Here is a 26,992-nt window from a genome sequence, read left to right on the forward strand (position 1 = left end):
ACTGAGTTTGTCAGTTAGAGGCTGCAAGTAGTGACAATCTCTTAAGTTCCTCTGAGAATCCTCTATTGTCAAATAATAACACACCCTTTCACTGTCAACTAGAGTCTGCATTAAGTAACGAAATCTCTCAGTCTCGCAAAATACCCATCCCGCACACAAACACTGTCTGCTAGAGTGCAAAAAAAAAAAAAAGACAATCTCATCAAGTTCCCCTGTGATGAAGCCTCTCACTGTCGCCTTCTTACTCTTGCTAGAATATAGTTACCTGTTGATGGTGGTGTGGGTGAGGACCAAACCTCCTAATAACCACCTCTCATCCTACCACCTGGCGTACCTAAGACTCCAGACTTAAAGTAAGGAACGAAAGAAAGGAAGTACACAGAAGAGCTGTAGGAGTACGGTATACTGATAAAATAAATAGCAAAAAGTTCAAACTGTTTACTTGTGTCACTATTATAAAAATGGGTGTAGACGATTTTGTGGATTAATGGTGTTGTTATGACTTTGGTAGGTGGTTTAAGAACTCAAGTGAGAGCAAACTATGCTACTTCTCTCTGTACAATTCTGATAACATGGAGACTAAGGTGGAATAACAACAGATACAAATTATCTTCTTACAGTCACTTTGGGTTTGTGTGGGAGTGTTCCTGCGTGCTTGGCGATGGTGTTTATAATCAATTTATGTCGAGTGGAATTTATACTTGGAAATTTAATCTCTCTGCATTTGGGATTGTGTTCGGTATGGTGTCTTGTACTGAACGTTCTGAGGTGTTTGATGCTTAATGTACTGAAGCTGGTTTTATTCTTTGAGTCTTTGAGCCTACTAAAGTGTTTTTGCCAGATGTGAGCGTGTTAGTGAATATATATATATATATATATATTTATATATATATATATATATATATATATATATATATATATATATATATATATATATATATGAATATATATATATATATATATATATATATATATATATATATATATATATATATATATATATAGATAGATAGATAGATATGTGTGTGTGTGTGTGTGTGTGTGTGTGTGTGTGTGTGTGTGTGTGTGTGTGTGTGTGTCTGTGAGGTGAGTGAAGGCGGGTAAGAAGTATTTAGCATCACTTACGGGCACTCACAGAAATATTGAGAAATTCAATTTTTTCCCCTAGACTATAAAAGTAGACCCAATTCTATGGTAATTTTACTTTTGAAAAATTTTCAAAATTTTTTATTCTAAAGTTGCAAATCACAATTGAGGAAGTGATCATACATGGTCACTTGCCGGTCTAGGTTAAAAAATATCCAAATTATGCAGTATTTGATATGTAAATATAAAGGTAAAAAATACACAGAATAACAACTTTATCATTGTATTATTACAAAATAAACCTTATAAGTTAAGTTTGAAAATAGATTTTTTACGAACATTTTACCTCAGGTACTTTTCAGAACCAAGATTCCCCAAGATAACCTCACATTTCTGGTTATTGTCTGGTTCCCCAACTATGCTACAGGCATATGGTACTCCTGGAAGCAGTTCCTCTCAGTATTCAGGCACAAATGGACTTTGCAGACCTGGCAGACAAAGTTGGACCTGATTATGTGCCCCTTCCTGCCCTGCTGCAGTGCTTACACGTCTGCCAGGTCATGTAGAGGGGGACATGCATGAGTGTACTGTCGAACCACAATGAGGCATCTGGGGCTTTGCTGCAGTGACCTTGGACAGGCCTGGGGAGCTCACAAGTGGCGGGGCTGGTGCTGGTTCTGGGAGATGTAGTCAAGCTCCTTGGCCACCGAGGAATCACTGGTTTCCGGTTCCTGGCAAAGTGGAATAACTTCACCTGGAATTCCTTCAGACAAAGGCCAATTGTCTCACCTAAAGCCTTACAATCACGCCTGTAGCATAGCCAGTGGTTGGTAACGGAGAGGCAGTAGGCAAAGAGCCTCATGTACCACCTCTTTGATTTCATCGGGCTACTCGTATGGTAGAGGTGTACCAGACTATCACTTTTGTTGATGCCCCCCATGTTGGCGTTGTAGTACTTGATGACATTGGGGCAATCGACCTCTTCCTTTTCTTTGTGACCCTTGAGTACCGCACGCACTTGGAGACAGGATATGCCCCTAGGTCAGTGGACAGGACAGTAATCACCTTATTGTCTCTCCACCGAAGAGCCAGGATGCCATCATCGGTGGTCAGGTAGTCGTAGAACCCTGCGGTACAGTTTATTTCTCATGCTCCTTGACTGACTTCCATGGAGCTTTTCCAATCCTGTGCTCCCTGGCCGTGCCTGTGTACCTGAAGTCTTTGGTTTGGAGGTACCGCACAATATCAAGGCTCGTGAAAAAGTTATCTGCATAGATTCCAGTGTTGGTAAAGTAGCACATGGTGCTGGCAAGGATGGAGACTATCTGGCTTGTGGCTCTGAGTGTTTCCTGCTCTGGGGTGAGGGGGATGCCGTGGGCCTAGAGTATTGTCCCTCTCTGGTAGAGTATCAAATCATGGGTGAACCCATCCTCTGACACTCTGCAGAACAGCTTGAAACCAAACTTATGCGGCTTAGTCTTAATGTACTGCCTCAGATTCCCTGCAGTCTTCCCCTTGTATCCCACCATCACCTCGTCGATGAACTGTTTTGGAGTCTGAGGTTCTCTCCAGAAGGCGTCACTGAGGTGGCTGAAGAGGGGTCGTACTTTGTAGAAGTGGTCTATAATGCCGGCAATTTGTGAGTTGTCTTTGAAGTACAGGGTTCGCCAGAGAAGTCAAAAGCATTTAGAGGACATAAGGTCAGCCATTTGAGGCACTCTGGTGTCCATGGCCCATTAGTCGTCAAGGGAGGGACACTCCACAATCCCCATGTAGAGCAGTATGGCTATGAAGTTGAGGATCTCGTCATCGGTGGTGAAGGAGGTAGCAATATCCTTTTGAGTGGCATACAGGTTAGTCTGGTAGGTTATATGGTTGATAAGCTGGGGGCTGAAGAACCTGCTGAAGTGTTGATGAGGACTCTGGATATACAAAGGTGGCTGGTGCTGATAGGGAGGCAGGGGGGGGATTGTTTATGTCCACCTTCTTCCAGGTAGTGAGCCTTCTCTGCAGTGTGTTCTTGCTTTTTGTCTTGCCTTTGCCTTTGCCCTTGCCCTTACTTGGTGGTTGCAGTTCCTCCTTCCCCTCCTCCTCAGCCACATCCTCCCCCTCATCATCATCATCATCATCATCATCCAGCTCCTTGAACACTGGCCTGGTACACCTCTTCTTTGTGGGAGGCTCACTGCTGGGACCTTGGGTATCTGAGTTGTGGGGCTCAGTCACATAGTCAGGGTCTCTGATGCCATCCTCTTCAAGGTTCTCATCATCGCTGATGTTGGCATCTGCCGGCACCACAGTCAGTGTCTTCTGGGAGTGGTTCCTCTGGTAGAACATATCACAGGAAAGCTGGAAAAAGAATGACTTCAGAAACTTATTCATGAACTCAGATAATAGCATGGGTTCCCCACGAACAATGAATTCAAGCAAACTTTGGGAAGTGAATTTCTAAAAAAAATTTGGGCATAAGTTCCCCATGAAAACTGAAAAAAAAAAAAATGGACATAGGGTTATCATGAAAATTGAAAAAAAAAAAAAAATGGGCATAGGTTCCCCATGAAAAGTGGTATTTCTTTATGCCATAGTACTCATATATCGGAAAAACTATAGTATATGCCTCACAATAACAAAAATATATTTGAAATCACTAAAAAACTTACCAAAATCACATTTATTTCACTGTGCACTTATGAGAAAATAATAGAAATGGGTCATTTTGGGCTGTGGAACATTCTAGCATCTCTACCCAAGCTGTGGCCATATGGCATGCTGGTTTGGGTCACTATCATCAATCTTACCGGTATATATGTTTTTATGTAACTTTATCATCAACACAAAATAATACCCCTTACTGGGCAAAGTGATCATATGTAGTAATTTAGGAAAATCCAATGTGTTACGGTAAACGGGCATGTGATCATATATGTTCACACACTTTTTCACGGACAAATTTCATCAAGTTCCATATGATCCACGTTAATGCCACCTGTATCAGGTTATACAACATCTATTCAGCTGCAAAATATCAGGGTATTATGAACTTAACCGACATTACGTTAGGAGCTAGGGTTGTGGGCATCGGGACAAAATTTGCTGAGACGTTGCTTCCTTCATGTCTGGGCTGTAACTAAACTTTGAGGCGCTTCCAACCAATGATAAGCAAGCATCAGCTCTGACGTCATGGCCAGACTCACAATCTGAACATTGCTGATTGGCTAAGGCCCGACGACGGGGTGGTAGGTACACACCGGCGGTTTGGGGGCGCCATTTTGTGCACCCATTTAAGTGATCAAACATGATCACTTGCCCAGTAGCAGAGGAAGGTAAGGAGTTAAAATACACAATGGGACGCAGGCTGATCCTTCAGAAAAGTTTTTTTTTTTTTAAATAACAGAACAGAGGAAGGAGAAACATATGATTAAAGAAAAATACTCAATACACAAGATTACTGGTGTCCTCTGTTCATAAAATATCTGTAACGGTTAGACTTGAACAGCTGTAGGTTGAAGTTTGGAGGGAAACAACTCTGGGGATGCGAGTTCCAAAGAGATGCAGTATGGGGAATGAATGAATTCTGATAGGCAGAAGTTCTGCAATATGTCTGAGTAACAATCTAGTCATGAGCACTACCAGATGCCCATGTAGTACAAGGGAAGGCATGGAGAGGTGGCACCATGGATGCAACTTCATCGAGCATTTGCCAAAAAAATATCTGTAAAATAATGCAAGGGAGGCAACATTCCTTCTTACTTGTAGGGGAGGTAGTTTATTTGTAATGACAGGGTTGTTAATAATTCTACCAGCCTTGTTCTGAATTTTGTCTAGTTGTTTTAATGCAACCTCTCCACAACCATTCCACAAGGGTGAGCAATATTCAAATTGGGAGTGCACATGACTCTTATAAATTATAGCTAACTGCTCGTCAGTGAAGAAGTTATGGACTCTGTACAATAATCCAAGTTTCTTTGAGGCAGCTTATGCAAGTGACCTAACATGAAAGGTCCAGTTGAGGGCATTGTTAAGTGAGACGCCGAGAATTTCAATACTTTTGGAGATGGGAATATTAGTAGTACTGAAGGTAATATACGAATCTGGCAATATCTGTCTATTAGTAAATTGTATATATTTAGTTTTACTAGTATTAAATGAGACAACGTTGTTTTGTCCCCATTCACTGATCGTAGATAGGTCTTGATTTATGGAGATGGCTGTACTGAGTTGAGAGGTAGAGATATTAGACTTTGTAAATGGGTGTCTGAGTGTGAATGAACTATGTAGTGTTGAGTCATCTGCATATGAGTGGATGGGATTGTGGGTGACAGATAAGAGATCATTAATATGAACCAGGAAGAGGGTTGGGGCCAGAATAGATCCCTGCGGCACGCCGGCGTTACTTGAGTGGAAATTGGAATATACATCATCTACTTTTACGCTAATTTTCCTGTCACTGAGATATGAGGAGATCAAAGGAACAAAAGACGTTAGTCCATAGCATGGGAGTTTGGACAGCAGGGAACGGTGCCATACTCTATCGAAAGCTTTAGATATATCAAGGCTACTGCATGAGTTTCTCCATGTAGGTCGATTGATTGATGGATGGTATGAATTAGGAGATTGAGTATGTCAATGATGGATCTTTCGTGGCAGAAACCATATTGTCTATCACTAATTAAGTTGTTGGATTCAAGATGTTTAACAATGTGCTTATTAATTAAAGTTTCAAATACCTTACAAAAAGAAGATGTGATTGCTATTGGTCAGTAATCAGAGGGGTCAAAGGAACTTCCTTTCTTCGGAATTGGGTGGATATTGGCTTCTTTCCTTGAATCTGGGAATGAAGAAGTACGTATGCATAGTCTGAATAAGTTAGCTAGAACAGAGGCAAGTTCAGGGGAACACTTTTTCAAAACAATTGGCGGAATTCCATCTGGGCCTGGAGCTTTGTTGGTGGGTAAATTGTCTAGGATGGATTTTACGTATCATGTCTGTATTTTAAGTGGAGCAATTTCGGGAGAGTCAAGTTGTAGTACTGGGACGTTCTGGCTGGCATCGTCCATGGCAGAATTTCTGGCAAATGTACTGACAAAAATATCTGCTTTTGCACGTGTGTCATTTGTAATGTTGCCATCTGAAGATTTCAGTGGGGGAATGGATGATGATTTGTTAAAGTTATTATTCAAAGAATTAAGAGTTGACCAGAAAAATCTATTGTCACTAGGGTTGTTAAGTAGTTTCGATGCTTGCTTGTGAAGAAAGTTTGATTTAGCTAGATTTATTATATCTTTTGCATGATTTTTAGCAATTTTAAATTGAGAGAGTGATTCAGATGTTTTTGATTTAAGTATGAGTTATATGCTAATGACTTTTGGGCTGTTGCTCTGGCACAATTGCCATCAAATCATTTTGGTGAGTTCGATCTTCTAGTGAACTCTTGACTTGGTATGAATAAATCCATACCAGCTAGTATTAAGTCGCAAATGTGGGACTCGGTAGAACTGGGATCACTAGAGAAGAAAGACTGCCATGGAATGTCAGCAAGATAATTTCTAAATCCATCCCAGTTTGCCCTATCAAATTGCCAACGGGTCACCCGACAGGTTCAGAACAAGGAGGTATGGGGGGGTTAATAATGAGGCTTTGATGAGATTGTGGTCAGAGGATCCAAGTGGTGACAGTACCTCTATCCTGTATTGATCTGGATTATTTGTCAAGAATAAATCCAAGAGATGGGCATTATGGTCGGAATTATCAGGTATTCTGGTTGGTTGCTTTACCAGCTGCGTGAGATTAAACGATTCTGCAAACAGCTCGCACTCTAGACCAGTCATCTGTCCTGGCAGAATGCAATAACCACTCAACATTATGTATGTTAAAATCACCCAAAATGGTAATTTCAGTGCTAAGGGCAGGGTTAAGGTTACTCAACTGTGTGGATATGGAATCAAATACACTGGGTTCTGAAGTAGCACTGGGGGAGCGATAGACTACACAGATATATTTGGTAATATTTTGACAATTTAGTTTATACATTGAGTAATCAAAACAGGATGAAGTGAAGTTTATAATTGTCAACTGCATATTGGGATTTGATATAACAACAGGTGCCACCCTTGTTATGGAAGTTTGTGAGGAGATGGTAACTGGGAAAACAAAATGGGGATAAATCAGTAGAGGGTGAGATTTGTGGTTCTGTGAGGAAAAGGGCCAAAGGGGGTATGGATTGAAGGAGAAAATGAACTGAGTTTAAATTTGTGTAAGGCCGCGTATGTTGGTGAAGAATAAAGCCGCACTTTCACTTCTCCGCTGACGAGCACCATTGGAAATTGGAAGAGTCGCTGCAGGCACAGTCGCTTGATGGCGACAGGGAGGACCCTGTGCCACCAGCCCTACCCTGCCGGTGGTGGCAATCCGAGGTACAACCTCTTTTGATAGTAACATTGCAGCAGCCATTGCTAAAGAGAGTGAATAGAAGGTGCGATATGTTATGCGCGTGTAATGTGGTGCAGACAGTTGAAAGTAGAGGTATTATGAGAGCATGCTGGCCTACTCTTTGAGTAAATAATAATCTACACGTAAAGAACAAGGCAAACGTTTGATCTACCTCAGAGGTGGGTGGAAGGGAGGGAGGAGGGGGTGGTGGGGGAAGGGGGCGTGGGGTGGAGGAGGGTGGAGAAGGGGAAAAGGGAGGTGGAGGGGTGAGAGTAAAGAGTTGAGTGCGTTTCACAAGACGTCTGGTGGGCGTACAAGTAAACTCTGCTCTAGCTCGGTGCAGAAGGAAGCTCTAACTGTGAACTCATAAAAAAACGAAGTTGGTTAAAACAAAAGGACATTTCATAAAACGGAAAACTGAAAAATGTAGTGAAAGGTGAAACAGGAGACTACGTGTGAATGTGGGAGCAAGAGGAATAATTCTACATATGTAAGCAAAGTAGAAATGAATACTACTAGATATGAAATATGGTGTCTTATGAAAACCGTGCTAGACATAAGGAGTTTATGCTGGGGATAATACTGAGTAACTAAAGCTCTATCAAGAGAAATCCAATCTTTATCTGTTACGAAGGTACAATCATGGATGACCTCATGGGCTAAAATCCACCCGTATACTCGTAGTCATCAATAACTCTGTAGCGATTGAGAACTGGACTGATGTTGATACAGAATTTACTCCTCATAATTAGGCCAAGAATAACTTCCTGATGTTTGGCTCGCTTTTCGCAAGGCATCCTGTGTTGAGTATGGGCATCTGGACGTACATGTAAGCTACTTCATAAACGTATTTTGACATCTTCATCATCATCATCATCATCTGGACCTCCTCTCCCACCCTAGGGCAGTGTGTGGAGTAGCAATGTCCAGACAGTCCAAACTTGCCCAATCCAATGGGCCACGCTTCCATTCACTCATCATTCAAGCTCCCGGAATCCTAGCTGTAACTGATACGCCAGAAACATTCACCACGTTCTGTAGCTCCACATAATCGTATCCGATAGAGTCAATCCAGACGTTGCCATGTTAAAAAGGGGTGCCAAAATCCCTGACCATGCACTTCTCCTGACAACATTCATCCAGCCAACTCGATCTCCTGTCAGTTCCCTAGCCTCACTGTCTTCCAAACCTCTCTTCCTCACACATTCATCCACCATATCTCTCCACCTTCTCCTTGGCCTACCTCGCCTCCTCCCTCTTCCGAATTCGGTCAGATATATATTTTTCACCACTCTGTTGTTATCCATTCTCTCCACATGACCATATCTCAGTACACTTTCTTCGATTCAGGTGTCCACCTACTTCCTCACTCCGCATCTTTCACGAATCACATTATATTATATCTTATCCACCCTCTGTACTCCACATACATTCTTCAGCAGTCCCATCTCCACTGCTCTTACTCTTGACTTTTCATTTTCATGCACACTATAGTCTCACATCCATGTGTTAAAGTTGGCAATACAGTAACACTCCTTCAAGTAAGCTTCGTGCAGCTGCAGCACCCAAGCTTCTGTTTCTTATGAAGGCCTTCATTGCACCAGCAACTTTTTTTCCTTGTGTCACTCTACCTTCAACTTCTTTTGCACATTTCCTCTCTTTTCTATCACTGTACCCAGGAATTTGAACTCTCTCACCAATTCCAGTCTCTCTCCATTCAATGTTACATCGCACTAGGAGTCACCTCGCTCAATAACCGTCACTTTGCTCTTTTCTACATTTACTCTCAAGGCACGATGCTTACAGACATCAGCAAAACTCTGCACTAGCTTACCAAGTTTCTGTCCAGTACTTGCAAGCAGTACTGCATCATCAGCATATAACAAATTTGATATATTCCATCCATCACTATTCATTACCAACACCATCACTCTCTCCATTACTCGTGTTTTTACTCCGCTCATCACCCCATCCATACATATACTGAACAACCATGGGGACATCACACAACCTTGTCGCACGCCCACACCGATCGTGAACCATTCACTTCGATGCCCTTTAACCCTTACACATGCTTCACTACCATCATAAAAACTCTTGACGGCACCTAGCAGCTTACCCTCTACACCGTACATGCGCAAAACAATCCATAATGCTTCTCCGTCCACTTTGTCATATGCTTTTTCCAGATCCATGAATGCCATAAACACCTTATGGTCCTTCTCACAAGCCCTCTCTGCTATCTGTCTAACTGCAAATATTTGGTCAACACATCCTCTGCCACTCCTAAAGCCACCCTGTTCATCACTCACTAGGACTTCTGATATCTTACTTTCTCTATAATAATTCTTCCATATACCTTCCCTACCACACTCAATAAACTTAAGCCATGATAATTCTTGCACTCACTTCGCTCACCTTTATTTTTGTACAGGGGTACAATCACAGCCTTCTTCCACTCTGCAGGCACAGTTTCACTCATCCCTGCCTTCTTACATATCTCCAACAAGCACTTCATTCCACTCTCTCCACCACACTTAAGCATCTCTGCATGCACCTTATCAACCCCAGCTGCTTTCCCATTTTTCATCCGCTTCACAGCACTCTTCACCTGTGCGAGTGTCACGTATCCTGGTACTGCATTCCTTCTCTGCACACCCCAAAACCAATCATGTTTACAGCCGCTCTGCTCTCTCTATTCCCATTCATTATGCTTTCAAAATAATCTTTCCATCTGGTCCTTACTTCATCTCCATGGGTTAATAATCTACCACCTACATCCTTCACACCATCACATTTATTTCGCTTTCACTTCACATTTCCGCACCTCATTCCAGAATAACTTTCTATTTTCAGAGTAGTTTGCATTCATTTTTCTTCTTAGATCCTCATTTACGTCCTTCTTTTTCCTCTTCACTTCTCTCATCATGTGCTTCTTGCTCTCAACATATACAGTTCTTATTTCAACTGAACCTCTGTTCTGTAACCACTTTAGCTACTTCTTCCTTTGACATGTATATAAATTTGCTTGGCAACCTCACATGGTACATGTAATTAACCATATCAGTGTGTACATATTGTTTCAGTTTCGTTGTATAAATACAGTACTGTTAATCCTTTTGCTACACTGTCCCCTCTTTGTGGTTTAATCTTGCTGCACCCAGACGATTTTATTTAGCCTAGATGAACACTCAGTATGGTGAAAGCTGTTTATCCTCTCCAAATCGAAAGTTTCCCCTAAGCTGAATAAAATCGTCCGGAGACAGTAAGAGTACACCAAACAACAATTATACACAACAAAATGGCTTTCCCGAGCTGAAGGGGTAAAATGGAATGGCAATAGGCACTGTAGCTGTATTCCTGTGGGCTAAGATGACTCCGTGACATCATAACCTCAGCGACTCATTCGGCATATAACCCCAATAAATAATTCGCTTTCCATTTATGATTATGTATTTTGAATATTAGGTCGTAACTTTGCTGGGGTCAGAAACTACGGTTAATATTGACTTTAAGCTATCTGTCTATCTATTGCCAGACGCCTTAATCCCGTAAGGGGTGACCACAACAAATAGCCTCCATGTCGCCCTGTCCCCCGTCATTTCACTGCCCTCCCCCCAGCTTACACCATCCTCTCTCATATATCTCTTCACTCCATTCCTCCATCTCATCCTTGGTCTGCCCCTTCCTATCCCCCACTCCACCTCACTCACATACACACTCCCCGTTAGTCTCGAGCTCTCCATCCTCTCCACATGGCCAGACCACCTCAATGTATTTCCCCTAACGATTTCTATGACATCCATATCCACACCACGACGCGCCTTCACTTCCTCATTTATCATTCTGTCTCTCCATGTGACTCCACATGCTTCTCTCAAATAACTCATTTCTACTGCTCTCACTCTTGACTTGTGTCCTTCCATCAAGGTCCAAGCTTCACATCCATACGTTAGAGCTAGTATCACAATACTATCCTGCGGTGACGTTTTTACTTATGCTCACGTCCCTGTTCCTTATCAATGCTTTCAAAGGACCAGCAAGCTTTCTTCTTTGTTGTACGCTTTCAAGCACTTCATCCTCCAAACTTCCATTCTCACTCATCACACTACCCAGGCACTCACATTTTCCATTTCCTCATCATCCAACCTCACTGTACATTCAGTGACTTCATTTCAGTCAAAGACTGAATTCTTCCCTACATTCACCTATATATTCCGTTTCTCACACACTCTCCCAAACTCATTCATCAAGCATAGCAGTTCCCCTTCGTCTTCACTTAACAAAAAACGCCGCCCTCTCTCAATAGGGCTGCTCCAGCATCCACTGCATTACCTTCTATCTCTTTTATAATCCCATCCATATTCAGATTGAACACCAATAGAGACACGACACATCCCAGTTTCAGCCTAACATCCAGATAGAAAAGTTCACTTAGCTCACTATCCACACACACTGCAGCCTTAGCACCCTCATACATACTCTTCACGGCATTCAACAACTTCCCATTTACTCCATATATTCTTAATATTTTCCACATTCCTTGTCTATCCACTCTCTCACATGCTTTCTCTAAATCCACGAAGACCACATACAACTTCTTTCCCCTCTATAGAAACTTTTGCACTAAAGACCTAAAACCTCCCTGTTCTTCTCCAACTAATTTCTTTGTTATTTCCCTAACTCTGTCAGTAAGTATCCTACTGTATACTCTTCCTATTACACTAAAAAGACAAATGCCCCTATGATTACCAGATACTTATTTTTCCCTTTTTCATTTGTACAGGGAAATAATTATATCTGACCTCCAATCCTCCCGAACTCTACTTTCCTCCCCGGCCAATCTGCACATTTTCCACATCAATTCTACTACTATCTCTCCCCCATGTTTCAGGAATTCACAACACACTCCATCAATTCCTGGGGCTTTCCCCACTTTAACTTTCTTCGTTCCTTCCACAACTTCCGTCCTACTGATTTCTTCCGGTCTTCTCACATCCCTCCGTCACCCAGCCTCTCCCCAGCCACTTACACTAGCATTGCTTTCATTCTCTATGTTCAGCAATTCATTGAAGTGTTCTCTCCATCTGCTCACTTTTTCTCCCTTCTCCACTAGTAATCTACGATTTTTATCTTTCACTCCCCAGCTAACGTCTTTGGCACCCTGTCTAACTGTCTTTACCTCTCGCCAGAACATTTTCTTACATTCCCTCCCTTTTACAAATTCCTTCGAAATCCCTCATCCACTTTCTTCTTACTCTCTCTTACTAACCTTTTTACCTCTCTCGTCCTGTCTACATATAACTCTTTCTTTCGTCTCTCACCATTTTCCACGCCCCTGTTTCTCATCCTCTCACTATATGCTTTCTTCTTTTGTGCCACAGCCTCTCTTCATTCCACCATGGTGTTCCCTGCACCCGCTTTCGCCTCCTCTTCACCCCACACACCACCTCACATGCTGCACAGATTTCTTCTGTGAATATCTTGCACACAGCTTCCATGTCCTCTTCTGCTCCAATACATATTTACCCAGTAGCTCCTCCACTTCCCTCTTATATTCTGACTTTTTTTTTTTTTTTCATCCTCTTGTAACCTTTCCACCACATCACACAAATAAACCAACTACAAAACAGTAACAACGATACCAACAAAGCACACCACACCACACCACTCCATCACTTACTTAGGTGCTGTGAAGCTTGCCCCGTAGCCAGAGTATTGCTAGGACCATATCAGCATACAGGAGACACACACCACCACCACCACCAGTACATACCAGCGAGCCTCGGTTGGTCTGCATTGCGGCTGGCAGTTCTCCTTGAGGTGGGGGGGAAGGACGGTGCTATTGAAGTATTCTTAGGATACAACGAATAATAGCATAAAGGCAAGGTTAAGGTTTGAGGTTGGAATATTTTGGCTTGGAAAGAGGTGCTGATCAAGTATTTTTAGGCAATCAGCTTAAAAACTACGAAACTGCACAGCTAAAAGGTATAAAGAAGATTCTCAACAGCAATATTTTGATAAAGTAAAAAATATATGTATAAAGGTGTGAGTATTCATGTAATCGTAGGCTCGTGCCTCGATATTTTCTACCTTAAAAGTTAGGAAAATCAGCCTTGCTTCTTAGCATAATAAAATTAGTGTTTACACACAGAGAAGCACTATTCTCAGACATTAGGTACAAATATTAATGGACTTTCACCCCTTTAATCCGGTGACGTGTATATTTGCACACCACTAGCCTATCTGCAGACAGTTTCATTCAGATTGGGTCTGGTTTCCCATTTGAAGAATATAAATATAGCCATAATTAACCCACGATTACTAAAGATTTTTCTTAAGGTGGATAAAATGGTCAGGAGGTGTCAAGAATAAACCACCAGAATATGTCAACTGACTGAAGGGTTAATTCTCGCGAGGCGATTCACGAAGGTCACTCGGGTAACACTAGACGGTTTTGCTAGCCACAGGGAAATCTCTGCATATAAGTTAAGAAAAAATAAAGTTTTTGACTTGTATAACTGGGTCACGTAGAAACAAATACATTCAAAAACTTCTCCTCTATATTTGATTATGCATTCAAAAACTTCTGTTTTATTTATCCATCTAGAAAATTCTGTTCTATTTATGTCTCCAGAAACTTCTGTCTGCTTATGCATCCAAGGCCTTCTGGTCTATTTTTACATAATACCGGTATATACTGTATTTCAGAGGCACAACATAGGATTAACCAGAAATCTTGAATATCAGTAAACTGCTTGGATTAGTTTTCTTAATAATTTTTGCATCACTGAATGATTCTGCATTTTGTTAAAACCTTACAGTTCACTAAACCAGAATGTACCATACTAAGATTATTAATGCTATGCAATACAGTTTACTGACAAATGACAATAAGAATCACTCCGATGCTACATAAAGGTATTTTAAATTTTATGGCATTTAAAGAAATCTTGGTGTGATGTTATACACGCGGTAGAAAAACATATTCACACAGAAAGGTGGTAATTTGACGTTCTTGGACACAGAACATAAAATTAATCATAACAGTTACTTTGGAACAATTCGGCTGCACAAAAACATATAAATAAAAGGAAATTTAAATGTTTTGGTATATTAGACAGGAATTCTTGGAATAAAAGAAGTAAACTTACAAAAAAAAGTTGCAAAAAAGCTATAATTTTTGGACTGGACTTCCTCGCCAGTGCAGAAAAATGCACCCTAAACAAGGTATTCGAGTGTATGTATATTTGAACAATGAACTTCGAGAAACGATTTTTTTAAATTATTATATAAAGTTACAATGTTTCCAACCCATCATTTTTCATGTTATGGCTCTATTCCCCCACCTCCCTCCCGACCCCTACTCCTACACTTACAATCATAAACGTGTACAATAACAAATGCGGAGTTAAGGTCTGCCGGGGATCATTCCTCCACCTCCCTCCCCACCCCAACTCCTTACACTTACCATTAAGCACGTGCATTGTAAAAAAGAAAATGTGGGGTTAAGCCTGCTGGAGCACATTCACCCATCTCCCTCCACATCTCTACCCCTACACTCACCATCAAGCACGTGCACCATAACAGATGTGGAGTTGAGGCCTGCCGGGGCACATGTATAGTTGCCGGTATCTGAAACGCGGGCTGAGGTGATGAGCAGGTGAATGATGGTGGTGGGGCCCTTCTCCACCATCATGGACACTCCACCGCGGCTGCTGCTGTAGCTGATGTTCTGGAGGACGAGAGGAGTGGGAGAGGTTAATATATCAGTTGAAGCAACCACTAGGAAAGAAAAACAATAGCAGGAAAAGAGAATGATGGAAAGAGGTAAATATATGGTTAATGAGGACAACAGGAGATAAATGAATTAGCTAAAAAAAAAAAAAAAGAAAGAAATAGGATCACAGACATCCCCTAAGGCTGTTGCTGAAGATGATGTACTGTATAAGATAGGCGAGTAAGTGGTTAGAAAAGGAACTACAGCAGAGAGAGAGAGAAAGAAAGAGAGAGAGAAAAAAAAAAGACTTGAAAGAGGAATGGCAAAATATGGGAGATTCATTAAAAAAAAAAAAAGTGCCAGGCACAACAAACCTAGCCCGACAGCAGTTACTTTAGTGCTATTAAATATTGACTCATTTAGCGTCAATGCACATTTAAAGTCTAAGGTAATGGCGCAAATGTTTTCAAGTTAAACCCTGTGAAAATCCGTGATCTGGCGTTCGACGTTTCAAGGCCACTCAAGGTCAAAAGTCATGCTGTCAAATAAAAGCCCATACGAGACTTCCTGTAACTAGGTAATAGAAAATATCTCTATCTTCCACGAGTTACGAGTTATAGACCCCCTGCATATCCGTGATCTTGAGTTTGGCGTTTCAAGGACATTCAAGGTCAAGGGTCTTGGTGCCAAATGAAAGCCCATATTATGAGTACCTCTATGTACAGTTTAGCAAGTAGAAAGTGCGAAAAAATATTGAGGTATATGGAGACATCTGGCAGTTCCCTGTAGTAAGCCCACGTATCTTTATGAATGAATCGCTCAGATCCTACAGCCTGTGTAAAGTGGACCGTGATTGGCTGAACATTTGCGTGGTGGTGAAGCAAATATTCTCATCATATTATACGTAAATCAAGGTTAATAACTAACAAGTGGCACGAAACAGTGTATAGAGAATACTACAGTATTTAATGATCAAACGTGGAGTATAACAGAGTAATAAACGTCAGCAATCTGTAAAACGTAACTGGTAACACAGCACAGAAGAGCAGCATTTATTGAAGGTACCATTTTGGTTAAGAGTGACTCAAAAAAGCACCGCTTTTTCGCCACAGCTACAGTTACTCTCTAAGTGATGAACTGCAGCAAAAATACCAGGATATCCGTGACAGCATCAGGAAAGAGCAACCAGAGTATTATGAGACAGATGATAAACTGAAGAGCTGCTACCACATGTCTAAAGCACAGGCTGTAGCAGCCGTCATCGCAGTTGGAAATCGCATTTTTGGGAGAAACTGGAAGGCACACGATGAATCAGGGGTCATTGATCTGGACACCCTGCCAGAATCCAAGCGTCAGGGAAGCAGGCAAGAGCATTGAGGCGTTGGCACTCGATGAGATTGTCAAAGAGATCATGAACTCTGATGAACAAGCCTTGGTGACCTATTTTGATGATGGATCAAAGAAACAGGGTGCTGGGTTATTTTCTGTTCAGTGTATCACTATTAACGGAAAATACAGGTCACTGACCACAATAAGCATTGCTTCAGATTCCAGAAAGAACTTTGTTGTTCTTAAGATGGCAGTCCCTGAAATTCTGGAGGCAGCAAGTGGCACTGCAGCCAAAACTCTGTTTAAGAAAACGGACTTTGTGATCACAGACCAGACAGCTCACATCAGAGTGAGTGAACTAGTGGTATAGAGTCCAGACTATGAGCAAATTCATGATCACTTGTCCTGTAATGTGCACCCAGCTCTGATGTTCAACAGGGTCATTACCAAGAAGTGGGCTGAAACAGAGAACACACTGGGTAGAGACAAGATCTACTCAAGCTTCCCTGTCAATGCAACAACAGCAGCAACAAGTGTCACTGAACAAGCCCTGGACTGCATGACTAGACTTATCAGTTATGAATAGGATCACAAATCATGGAAAAAGTCGCATGAAATTGACCTCCACATAGCCCCACGGTCAAACAAGTCTGTCAGCCTCAATGATGAGCATTTCAGTCGCTTGACACTGATCTGTGCTATCAGTCTTTATCATCTGGATGATGTGGCATCCTATCCACAGACGTATGAGCATGTTACCAATCAGCTGGCCTGCATTATGAAGTGTTTTCTGGACTTGGATTTCCTGACGGTGATGTACTGTGCAGGTGCTCTTCTTGGACTTCATCTGGTTGAACCATACCTGTTTCTGACTACGTCTGCTGAAGCAACATACAGCAAGATCATCCCAGCATCTCAATAGCTGTACCAGGAACTGAGGGATGTACAGGCAGACCCTGTCACCTCGTTGCAGGCATAGGAACCAGCATTCAAGTTTGTTTCTCAGGAATGGTCCCAGCATACATAGTACAGTATGATGAGGACATCTGCATTGCCACACCTGAAGTAGCAACTTCACTTCAACATGAGGTAATCAGGCTTCTGAAGATGATCGTCCCCAAGCTGGCTACTGGCTTTCAGAGGCAGAAGGACGACATTTTCAGCTTTGGAGACTGTGAAGAGTCTGCAGAAAGTTCTGTCACTAATATGGATCCAGAGAAGTTGGAAAAGGCACCAGTCCACAACTTGAATGCAGAGCACAGTGTGGGCTTTGTTAACTATGAGCTGTCAAGAAGGGATGCCAAACAGCTTGGGAGTGCATCTGCAGCACAGGTGAAAGCTACATCCTCAGACCTCATTGAATGAGGACAACCAGGGTCTGTCAGGAACAATGGCAGCATGATAAGGAAAGGAGAAAGGATACCAGAAATCATGCTGGCATGGAACAGAAAACAAGAGGAACTGAAGAATCAGGGCCTGCGAGACAAGGAGATTGATAATGTAGTGGTAGATCGTCGGAGGAAAAAAAGACCTTGATACACTGAAGGGAATGGGATGCTCTTTTACATCAGCTGCTGAAGTTGATGAATATATTGCAGCCACTGACATAGACGAGGGCACCAAGGTAAGACGGCTTTACCTGGAGGTTCGCTATGCTTGGGACACGCCACTCTCCCTCCCAAAGTCCAGTGATCTATTCCGATTGATGAAAGACCACAAGAAGCTACCGATGAACATGTATGCAGTCAGTCTTGAGCTGTATCTTAATAACATTACCTGTAATGCAGAGTAATGAATGACTTCAGTCAAGCCATGGACACAATTTTGAGTCAGCAGAACTAACTCTCAGTAAATGGGCTATGTACATTGACGCAAATTGTGGACTGGGCTTCCTCAAACTGAACGTTGTGGACTTAAATCCTAGCATTATTCTATATGAACTGTATGTGTCTTGTTAACAACTATTTTGTTGTTTATGTCTACTGTCTCCTGTAAATAAAAAGCCACTTATTTGGCTTTCTGTGTTGGATTTTCAATTTTTCTGACTATCGGGAGGTGTTTTGAGAGGGTGAACTGCTAAATTTAGGGGGCCCACATTTCAAGGGGTATGTACAATACAAACGCCCAACGAAGTGATGACCCGATTCCCAATACCTTCCGCTCAGAAAGTGGTATTTGGCAGCTGCTATATTATATTTGCTATATTGTACACCGGCAAGGGTAGTATTTAGAAAAACAACAACTCCAAAACGCGATATATAAGTGTTTTTACTGTTTATTTCTCTCATTTCGTGAGAGAAAACGACAATATACTCAAGTTGAGGGTTTACTGTACAAAAGAGTGGGAAACGCTCAGCCTACCGCTCAACGGTTTTAGGTTTAAAATGCGGAGAAACTTGCGCAAGACTTACTTTACATCCTAAATCAACAATACTGAATGAAAAATGTCCCATAAAATAAAACCCACAGATATGGTAATGTCGAAATCATGAGAGCCATCAAATCGGAAAAATAAGCATCTAATGATATATTACTATCCACATTTAATTCTCTATGGAAGATGATATTTACGCAGGAAAACCCAGAAGCACTGTAAGCAAGAGGGATCGTCAACACGGTACTATTGCATGGCAGTGCAGATTATTGTTCTTTAGCAAATACTCCAACAAGACATTTATCCCGGCTGCTTAACATCAAGTAGAGGACAGTTAACGGACAGATAAACGATAAAGAGAGAGGTAGAACAGAAAATTTACCAAATGGAGCCCCGTGAAGCACAAGACCAAGACAAATTACTCTATGTGCCTAAGAACAACTAAAACCACCTGTGTTGCTATCAGGAAGCAAATTAATCTGCTGGTATTCAGGCAAGTTAGTGAAACCAGTGAAGTTATTGAGGAAAAATTGGTCATTTTTATTCACGATGAAAATCCAGCATGAAAGAAAATATGTAGGGGACTTTCATGAAAGAACTAAAGAGGGAGAGGATGATAGTCAAAATCAAGACTGCGACACTGAAGAGAACTAAATACGAAAAGAATTATATAAAAAGGGGGGGAAGAGGGATCGTGACAAAGGCCGAATCACATCCACCCACATCTATGGCATGATTATAACTGACTTACGTAAGGCCTGGCATGCAGTGTTGCCAAAGGAAAATTCAAATCCTCTAGATTAGTCTCAAAAAGTGGTAAAAATCAGCCAGACTGAGGGAAATTAAGGAAGGAAAATGCTAAACAGGACTTTGAAAGAACGCCAGATATACAGATAATGAAATTTTTGCCGGCTAGATTGCCTTTAAAACCTCTAAATGCATCTGGAACATTGCTACACTGGTAACACTGCTGGTATGAGTCGTGATGTTGAGTGAAAACGTGCCAGATGTCTCTTTTTATCAAATTATTGTTATTGACCTAAAAATAAATAAATAAACGCTAAACTTAACTAATATTTTCACAAGATTAGTGTTTTTACACCATAAACTGTTTCCAGGGCAGGCAAAGATTGTTTCCGTCTCCTAATTCCCCATCAAGTGAACGTTGCCAGGCCCTGAGAGTCTTGTCCGAAACTTTAAGAAAGCGAGTCATCGCTTGTTTGGACGATCGTGAAGGGGAGTTAGACTTGATTCTTTAGCCAACCAGTGCAATATTTCTCATGCATATAGACCATCTCCATATTTTAGAAGGGACATTTGAAAATTGTGGTACTTACCCCACCCTCTAAAGCCCTCTGAAAATTCGTGACCTTGATTTTGATTTTCACGGCCACTCGATTACGTCCAAAATTTAATCACATTCTTTGGTGATCAGTGCCCACATATCCTGAAAGTTTTATGTAATTTCATTAAGCCGTTTTTCCGTAATGTTGCTAACAAACAAACTCTACCAACAACAATACCTCGTCAGATTCCGTGCAGGAGAGGTAAGAACAATCGAGAAGAGGGAGAGAAAGGGGCAGATGGATCATACTCATTTCTGAAGGGCTAATGTTGTAACTGATTAAGAGGGTCGGGAGAAAGGCTAGAGGAAAGGAAACAGCCACACAAAAAATGTACAAGTCCATTCCAGCGCAGATGATTCTATGAAATATAATTGAGAAAAGTTAATAACGGCATAGTTATCCCTAAAATGTTTTCTGCTCCGCTTCTGGTTGCTATGACATGCTTTCTTGTAAAACCTCCTCCTGGAGAAATGTTGTGTCCTCTACTCATAGTGACGGCTGGAGCGGGAAAAGAGCAATGACAGACTCGAGGGAAAGGGGCCCACGAAGAAAATGGAATGAGAGGTCGACAAAAAAGACACAAAAACACAAACGGATGAATAGAAGAGAAAATCATAAAATACAGGAGAAAATAAGAGAAACGGAAATATAGACAGATTTAAAAGGATGGAAACAGAAGATAAGACAGACAGACAGACAGACAGACAGACAGAGACAGACAGACAGACAGACAGACAGACAGACAGAAAAAAAATTATAAGAGAATGACACAGAGAGCGCATATCTCCGCCAGTGCTATTGCCATTAAAAGATGCGGATCTGGATCCGTGGAAATATTGTGTGGAATATATAGGGTCCGGATCAGCCCCCAAATTTAATCAGTTGCTCCTTGTCCCATGGCCCACCCTTCCACAATCTTTCATTTAACTTTTTTGTGACTATTGGAGATATCGTGTGGACAAACAGATTAACATAGGTAAATACATAACCTCCACAATCTTCGATGACGGAGGTAACGAAAAATGAAATGAAGCAGATAGAAAGAAAAGTAAAGAGAGAAAAATAATTAAAAATATAACTAAAGGGAATATGAACAACAGAGACGAAAAAAGGACTTTGTGCATGTATTGCAACAATCGGCATCCGGCATTTACACGCCTGGCACTGACTTGCAACTTTTCTATATACTTTCAAGTGATGATTCACGGGTCCTAAAGGCAATTGATTCATAGGGCCGAGGTACACCACTTTCAAGCACTAGAAAACGGACACGGCATCGCCCGGTGAATCACGTAGGGCAGGGGAAAAAAAAAAAAAAAAAAAAAAAAGAGGGACTGGGAAAAAAAAAAAAATCGTGGGTCATCCCCAGTCAATACACAGCCTCAGTAACCATCACGTCACAAACGATAATGTACATCAGAGTGAGCTACACCTCCCGTCAGTCCCGTGGGTTGCATAATAAGCACATAAGAACTGAAAGGAAAATGAAACGCAACAGAAGAAAATGAGATCAGAGAATGAGACGAAAAGGATAACAAAACCGGCAAATCAGAAATATAAACGAATAAAATGAAGAAAATGAGAAACCTAAAAGAAATTAAGACTGAAAATAATAGGAGGAAAAATCGAACGAGAGAGAGAGAGAGAGAGAGAGAGAGAGAGAGACTATACTGCAGTTGCTGTGATCCAAAACCTGTTAACGCATGTGGCCCGTAGTCAACGCGTTATTAAGAGTCCACAGCAGCGTCAACCACACCACCGTCAGTGCAGGGGAACGGGAGAGGGGCAGGGAAGCAGGACCAGGACTCAGATAGTATGAGGGGGAAGAAGAGAAGGGAAGGAGAAAAAGATTTGAGGAAAAAAACGATACGAGAACGAAAAGGAATAAAACTAAGAAACAAAGAAATAAAGGAAGAAAACAACAAATAAAGGAAGAGAAGAGGATTACACAAGGAAGAAATCATGGAAATTCAGAGGAGTAAAAGAAAAAGAGAAGAAAATATATGAAAACAAAACGAGGAGAAAAACAGAATTTTAGAAATATCGAATAAAACGAGAAGTATAAGACCAAAAGAAAAATCAGACAAGAGGAATGCAGACGATGACACACACACACACACACACACACACACACACACACACAGAGTATTCTGGCTTAGCTCCCGCAAAGACATAAGACTCATTACAGACGAAAAATAATGTTCCCTCAGCTGGATAAAAAATCGTTTCTAGTAGCTTAAAAAAAAAAAAAAAGGCTTGATCACATGGACACTGGGAAAGGGTTATCCCAAGGCGTCTTGGCTTTCCCCTGAATAGTATTGTCCAGAATTAGCCTAAATATAAAACCCAATTGCGTAGATAAGAGCCGAAGATTTAATCTCTCTCTCTCTTTCTCTCTCTCTCTCTCTCAGCTGCCGGGAGACGGGTAGGGAACGAAAAACAGTGAATTCTCTTATCTGTGGGACCGTGTCACAGGAAGAAATGGTGGTGGTAGTGGAAGAAGAGGAAAGAATTGGGGATTGAGGAAGCGAGGAAAATGAGAAATAGTAAGAAAAATATGAAACGGGGCAGGAAAACAAATATTTACATTTTCAGGCTCCTGTGACACTCAGCTGAACAAAATCGTCTGATGTAAATGCAGATAATGTCCCTAAAATTACATGCTCTGTTGGACATAGAGGGGGTTGGTGATAACCAATACCCTCTTTACACACAAAATGATCCCCAGGTATACGTGGGGAGTGATGAGAAGGGAAGGTGGTTAACTGAATGAACGGTAATGCAATGATTGACTATGTGTGTGTGGATGACAGAATGAGAAGGTGCGTAATGGATGCAAGAGCATACAGAGGTTGGGGGAGTGGACTTTCTGACCACCACTTGGTGGTGGTGAAAGTCAAGGTTCAAATGAAATGGAGGAAGAGGAGAAGGGAAGGACAGGAGGAAGTAGCCCATACAAGGAGGGTAAGAATATTACAAAAAGGATGGAAAAAAGACAGAATATAAGAGAGAAGTGGAGGAGCGATTGGGTAAATATGATTTGGAGTAGATGGGGGACGTGGAAGGTGAATGCAAGATATTCACAGAAGAAATCTGTGCAGCATGTGAGGTGGTGTGTGGGGTGAAGAGAAGACGACAGGGTGCGCAAGGAACAGCATGGTGGAATGAAGAGGTGAGAGAGGCTGTGGCGTAAAAGATGAAAGTATTGAGTGAGTGGATGAGAAACAGGAGCCTGGAGAAAGCTGAGAAACATAAAAAAGACTTATATATAGGGAGGAAGAGAGAGGTGAAAAGATTAGTGAGAGAGTATGAAAAGAGTGGATGAAGAATTTAGAGGGAATCAGTGTAAAGTGGAGGGAATGTAAGAAAATATTCTGGAAAGAGATGAAGAGGTTTAGACAGGGTGATAAAGAAGTAAGTCGGCGAGTGAGAGATAAAAATGGTATCTTGCCAGTGGAGAAGGGAGAAAAAGTCAGCAGATGGAGAGAACACTTTAAGGAACTGTTGAATACAGAGAACGCAAGTAATGCTAATATAAGGCTGGGAATGGCTGGGAGTGGGGGGGAGGTGAGAAGAGAGGAAAGACTCACTGGAATGGATGTATTGGAAGCAATGAGGAAAGTCAAAACGGGGAAAGCTCCAGGACTTGATGGAGTGTGTGGTGAAATGCTGAAGCATGGGGGAGAGATAGTAGTAGAATGGATGTAGAAGATGTGCAGATTGGCTTGGGAGGAAGGTAGAGTCCCAGATGACTGGAATCCAGGTATAATTTTTCCCCTGTACAAAGGAATTGGGGAAAAAGAAGTGTGTGATAATCATAGAGGCATTTGTCTTCTTAGTGTACTTGGAACCGTATATGGTAGGATGCTTATTGACCGAGTACGGAAAATAACAGAGGAATTCTTTGGAGAAGAACAGGGAGGTTTTAGGAAGGAATATGGAAAAAGCATATGACAGGATGGATAGACAGGGAATGTGGAAAGTATTAAGGATATATGGAGTAAATGGGAAGTTGTAGAATCCCGTGAAGAGTATGTATGACGGTGCTAAGGCTGCAGTGAGTATGGAAAGTGAACAGAGTGAAATTTTCTGTCTGAATGTTGGATTGAAGCAGGGATGTGTCATAATTTATCTCCATGGTTGTTCAGTCTGTATATGGATGGCGTTACAAGAGATACAAGGTAGGGCAGTGCATGTCGGAGCGACCCTAATGAGAGAGGGCAGTGTTTGGAAACTCCCTGTACTGTTGTTTGCAGATGATACTGTAGTGTTAAGTGAAGACGAAGGGGAACTGCAAGGCTTGGTGAATGAGTTTGCGAGTATATGTAAGAAAGGGAATCTAAAGGTGAATGTAGGAAAGAGTAAATTATGCACTTTGAGAGAAATGAAGTCACTAAATGTACAATGAGGCTGGTTGAGGAGGAAATGGAAAATGTAAGTGCATTTAAGTACTTGGGTAGTGCGATGTGTAAAGATGGAAGTTTAGGGGTGAAGTGCTTGAAAGGGTACAACAGGGAAGCAAGTTGCTGATTCTTTGAAAACAGTGATAAGGAACAGGGAAGTAAGCATGGAAGTAAAAAAGTCACTGCATGACAGTACTGTGATGCCAAGTCTAACTTATGGAAGTGCAACTTCGACCTTGTTGGAAGGACACAAGTCAAGAGTGAGAGCAGTGGAAATGAGTTATTTGAAAGGAGTGTGTGGAGTTACATGGAGAAACAGACTGACAAGGGAGGAATTGAAAGAGCTTTGTGATGTGGATGTGAATGTGATATAAACCGTTAGGAGAAATACATTGAGATGGTCTGGCCTTGTGGAGAGGATGGAGAGCGAGAGACTAGCGAGGAGAGTGTATGGGAGTGAGGTGAAGGGGGGGTTAAGAGGGAGGAGGAACCCAAGGATGAGATGGAGGGATGGAGTGGAGAGATATATGAAAGAGGGAGGTGTGAGCTGGGAGCAAGGCAGTGATGTAGCATTGGACAGGGCGACATGGAGGAGATTTGTTTTTGGCCACCCCTTACGGGATCGAGGAGTCTGGCAATAAACAGATAGAAAGATATAAACTAACGCGGGTAATGAAGGTCGTTGTGACGGCTGCTAATGACAATATCCGTGGTAAAATATCGCCACCTGCAAATGCCACTAACAGAAAATAATAACCAGATTTTGAAAAGGTAATAACACCATCAGCTATATTAACATGGGTTTAATCACACTGTGTTATAGAACCGGTCTGGGTTAATGGAGTATCACGAAACATTTGGGTTAAAAAAAAAATAATAATAATATACCTCACTTTTTCTCCTTATCTGCGTCTACCAGCTTTTCTTACCTAGATTTGATCCTGGCAGATACTTAAGAGGAGATAGTAGTTACTAAGGAGTATGTCTTTTGATATGCTCTCACATGTTCGCAAGCTGTGGAGATTCTCTTGGTCATGTCCTGAGGCAGGTACTGGTTCAATAAGGAGTGGTAGTCAACAGGTTTGAGATGTGGCTTACTCTCCGAAAGTACACGAGTTCATTCCGAGACTGTGTGAAAGAACAGGTTGAATATTTGATTTTCCTTACAGTTGTAATCTATCTTCCACAAGACCCACTGACAAGACACAAAAACACTTAAGCTAATACCATCACACCAGTCCAGACTGAGACAGTCCTACTATGTTCTCAATATGTACGGTGGGTATTACGTCAAACTGGTGGCTTAAGGTGTGCAGTACTCGTACCATATGTAAGAGAATAGCTGGGCCTTAGGAAACTATAATGTTGTACCTGAAGTTGGACAGTTAAAAGAAAAAAAAAAAAAAACATACCCAAAAACACATCTTTCCAACACATCTCCACATGAGCTTATCATCCTATACTCCAAAAGCCCTGCACTCCTACGCCGGAGCTTGAAGCATCCGGTGGGCCTGGGCCACTTCTCTAGTGAGAGATACAGAAAAAAAAAAAAATCAGTTTCTTGGCTCTAATGACTCGTTTTCTTTCAGGACCCTTACAACACTGCTTGAACGCGCATAGCTGAGTTATCCGCCATAGTCAGGCGTGGACATGCAAGCTAATACAGTACATACATATAGTGCACATATATACATTCATGCATGCATACATTACACACTTATGTATCTGTTCATTTACGTAGTTTACAACATCAGGCTGAAGAACCCTTTCGAAGTTGAGTAAATTAACTGAATAGGACTAGCTGTACTAACTAGAGCCAGACTCCTTCATCCCGGAAGGGTTGGCACACAAACTAGTTGCTTCCATGTCACCCTGTTCTTCGCCATCAGTCTGCTGTACATGTACTGTAATTTTCAGGTACAGTACAATAGATGAGCTTTGAGTCGTAAAAATGTGCTTCTGGAAAAATGAAACCTAAATCTTAGAACCTTAATTTATTTCCTAACGAACAATTCGTTCAGTAGTGTTGTAGCTAGCAACGATAATATGGCAGTTAGTGTTGTGTGTAAGAAAACTGGAATACATAAGACAAAACAGGAAACTGACTGATGCGTCACGGGTTTGCTGAGTCTGCATGAGGATGGACTGCAATCGACAAGTAAGAGTTGGCATTCTTTTACCCTCTCACACTCTCTGTTATAACTGAACCTGTGGTAACACTCCATGACTTACCTTATACTACCATCTTTTCCCTAGCCTTGTCTTGCTCTACCCTGCTTTACTCCTCAGTCACCTACTCTGCCCT

At 41.6% G+C, this 26,992-nt stretch overlaps 1 protein-coding gene across 1 annotated transcript in view; it reads right to left on the bottom strand.

Annotated features, from left to right (window-relative positions):
* Positions 1 to 2,822: 2,822 nt before the first annotated feature.
* The window catches only part of LOC145408495 (zwei Ig domain protein zig-8-like), a 106,984-nt gene continuing 82,814 nt past the window's right edge, over positions 2,823 to 26,992 (bottom strand). The window contains exons 5-8 of the mRNA XM_080279228.1: positions 15,082 to 15,250; positions 13,292 to 13,332; positions 3,242 to 3,435; positions 2,823 to 2,985 (exon numbers count right to left, since the gene is read on the bottom strand). Of these exons, the coding sequence (XP_080135354.1) occupies positions 2,823 to 2,985; positions 3,242 to 3,435; positions 13,292 to 13,332; positions 15,082 to 15,250 (567 nt within the window). The remainder of the gene's footprint in view (positions 2,986 to 3,241; positions 3,436 to 13,291; positions 13,333 to 15,081; positions 15,251 to 26,992) is intronic.

This window comes from Coenobita brevimanus, chromosome 77 (assembly GCF_032717465.1).
Source record: "Coenobita brevimanus isolate Jiangsu-jjx chromosome 77, ASM3271746v2, whole genome shotgun sequence".
Lineage (NCBI taxonomy): Eukaryota > Metazoa > Arthropoda > Malacostraca > Decapoda > Coenobitidae > Coenobita > Coenobita brevimanus.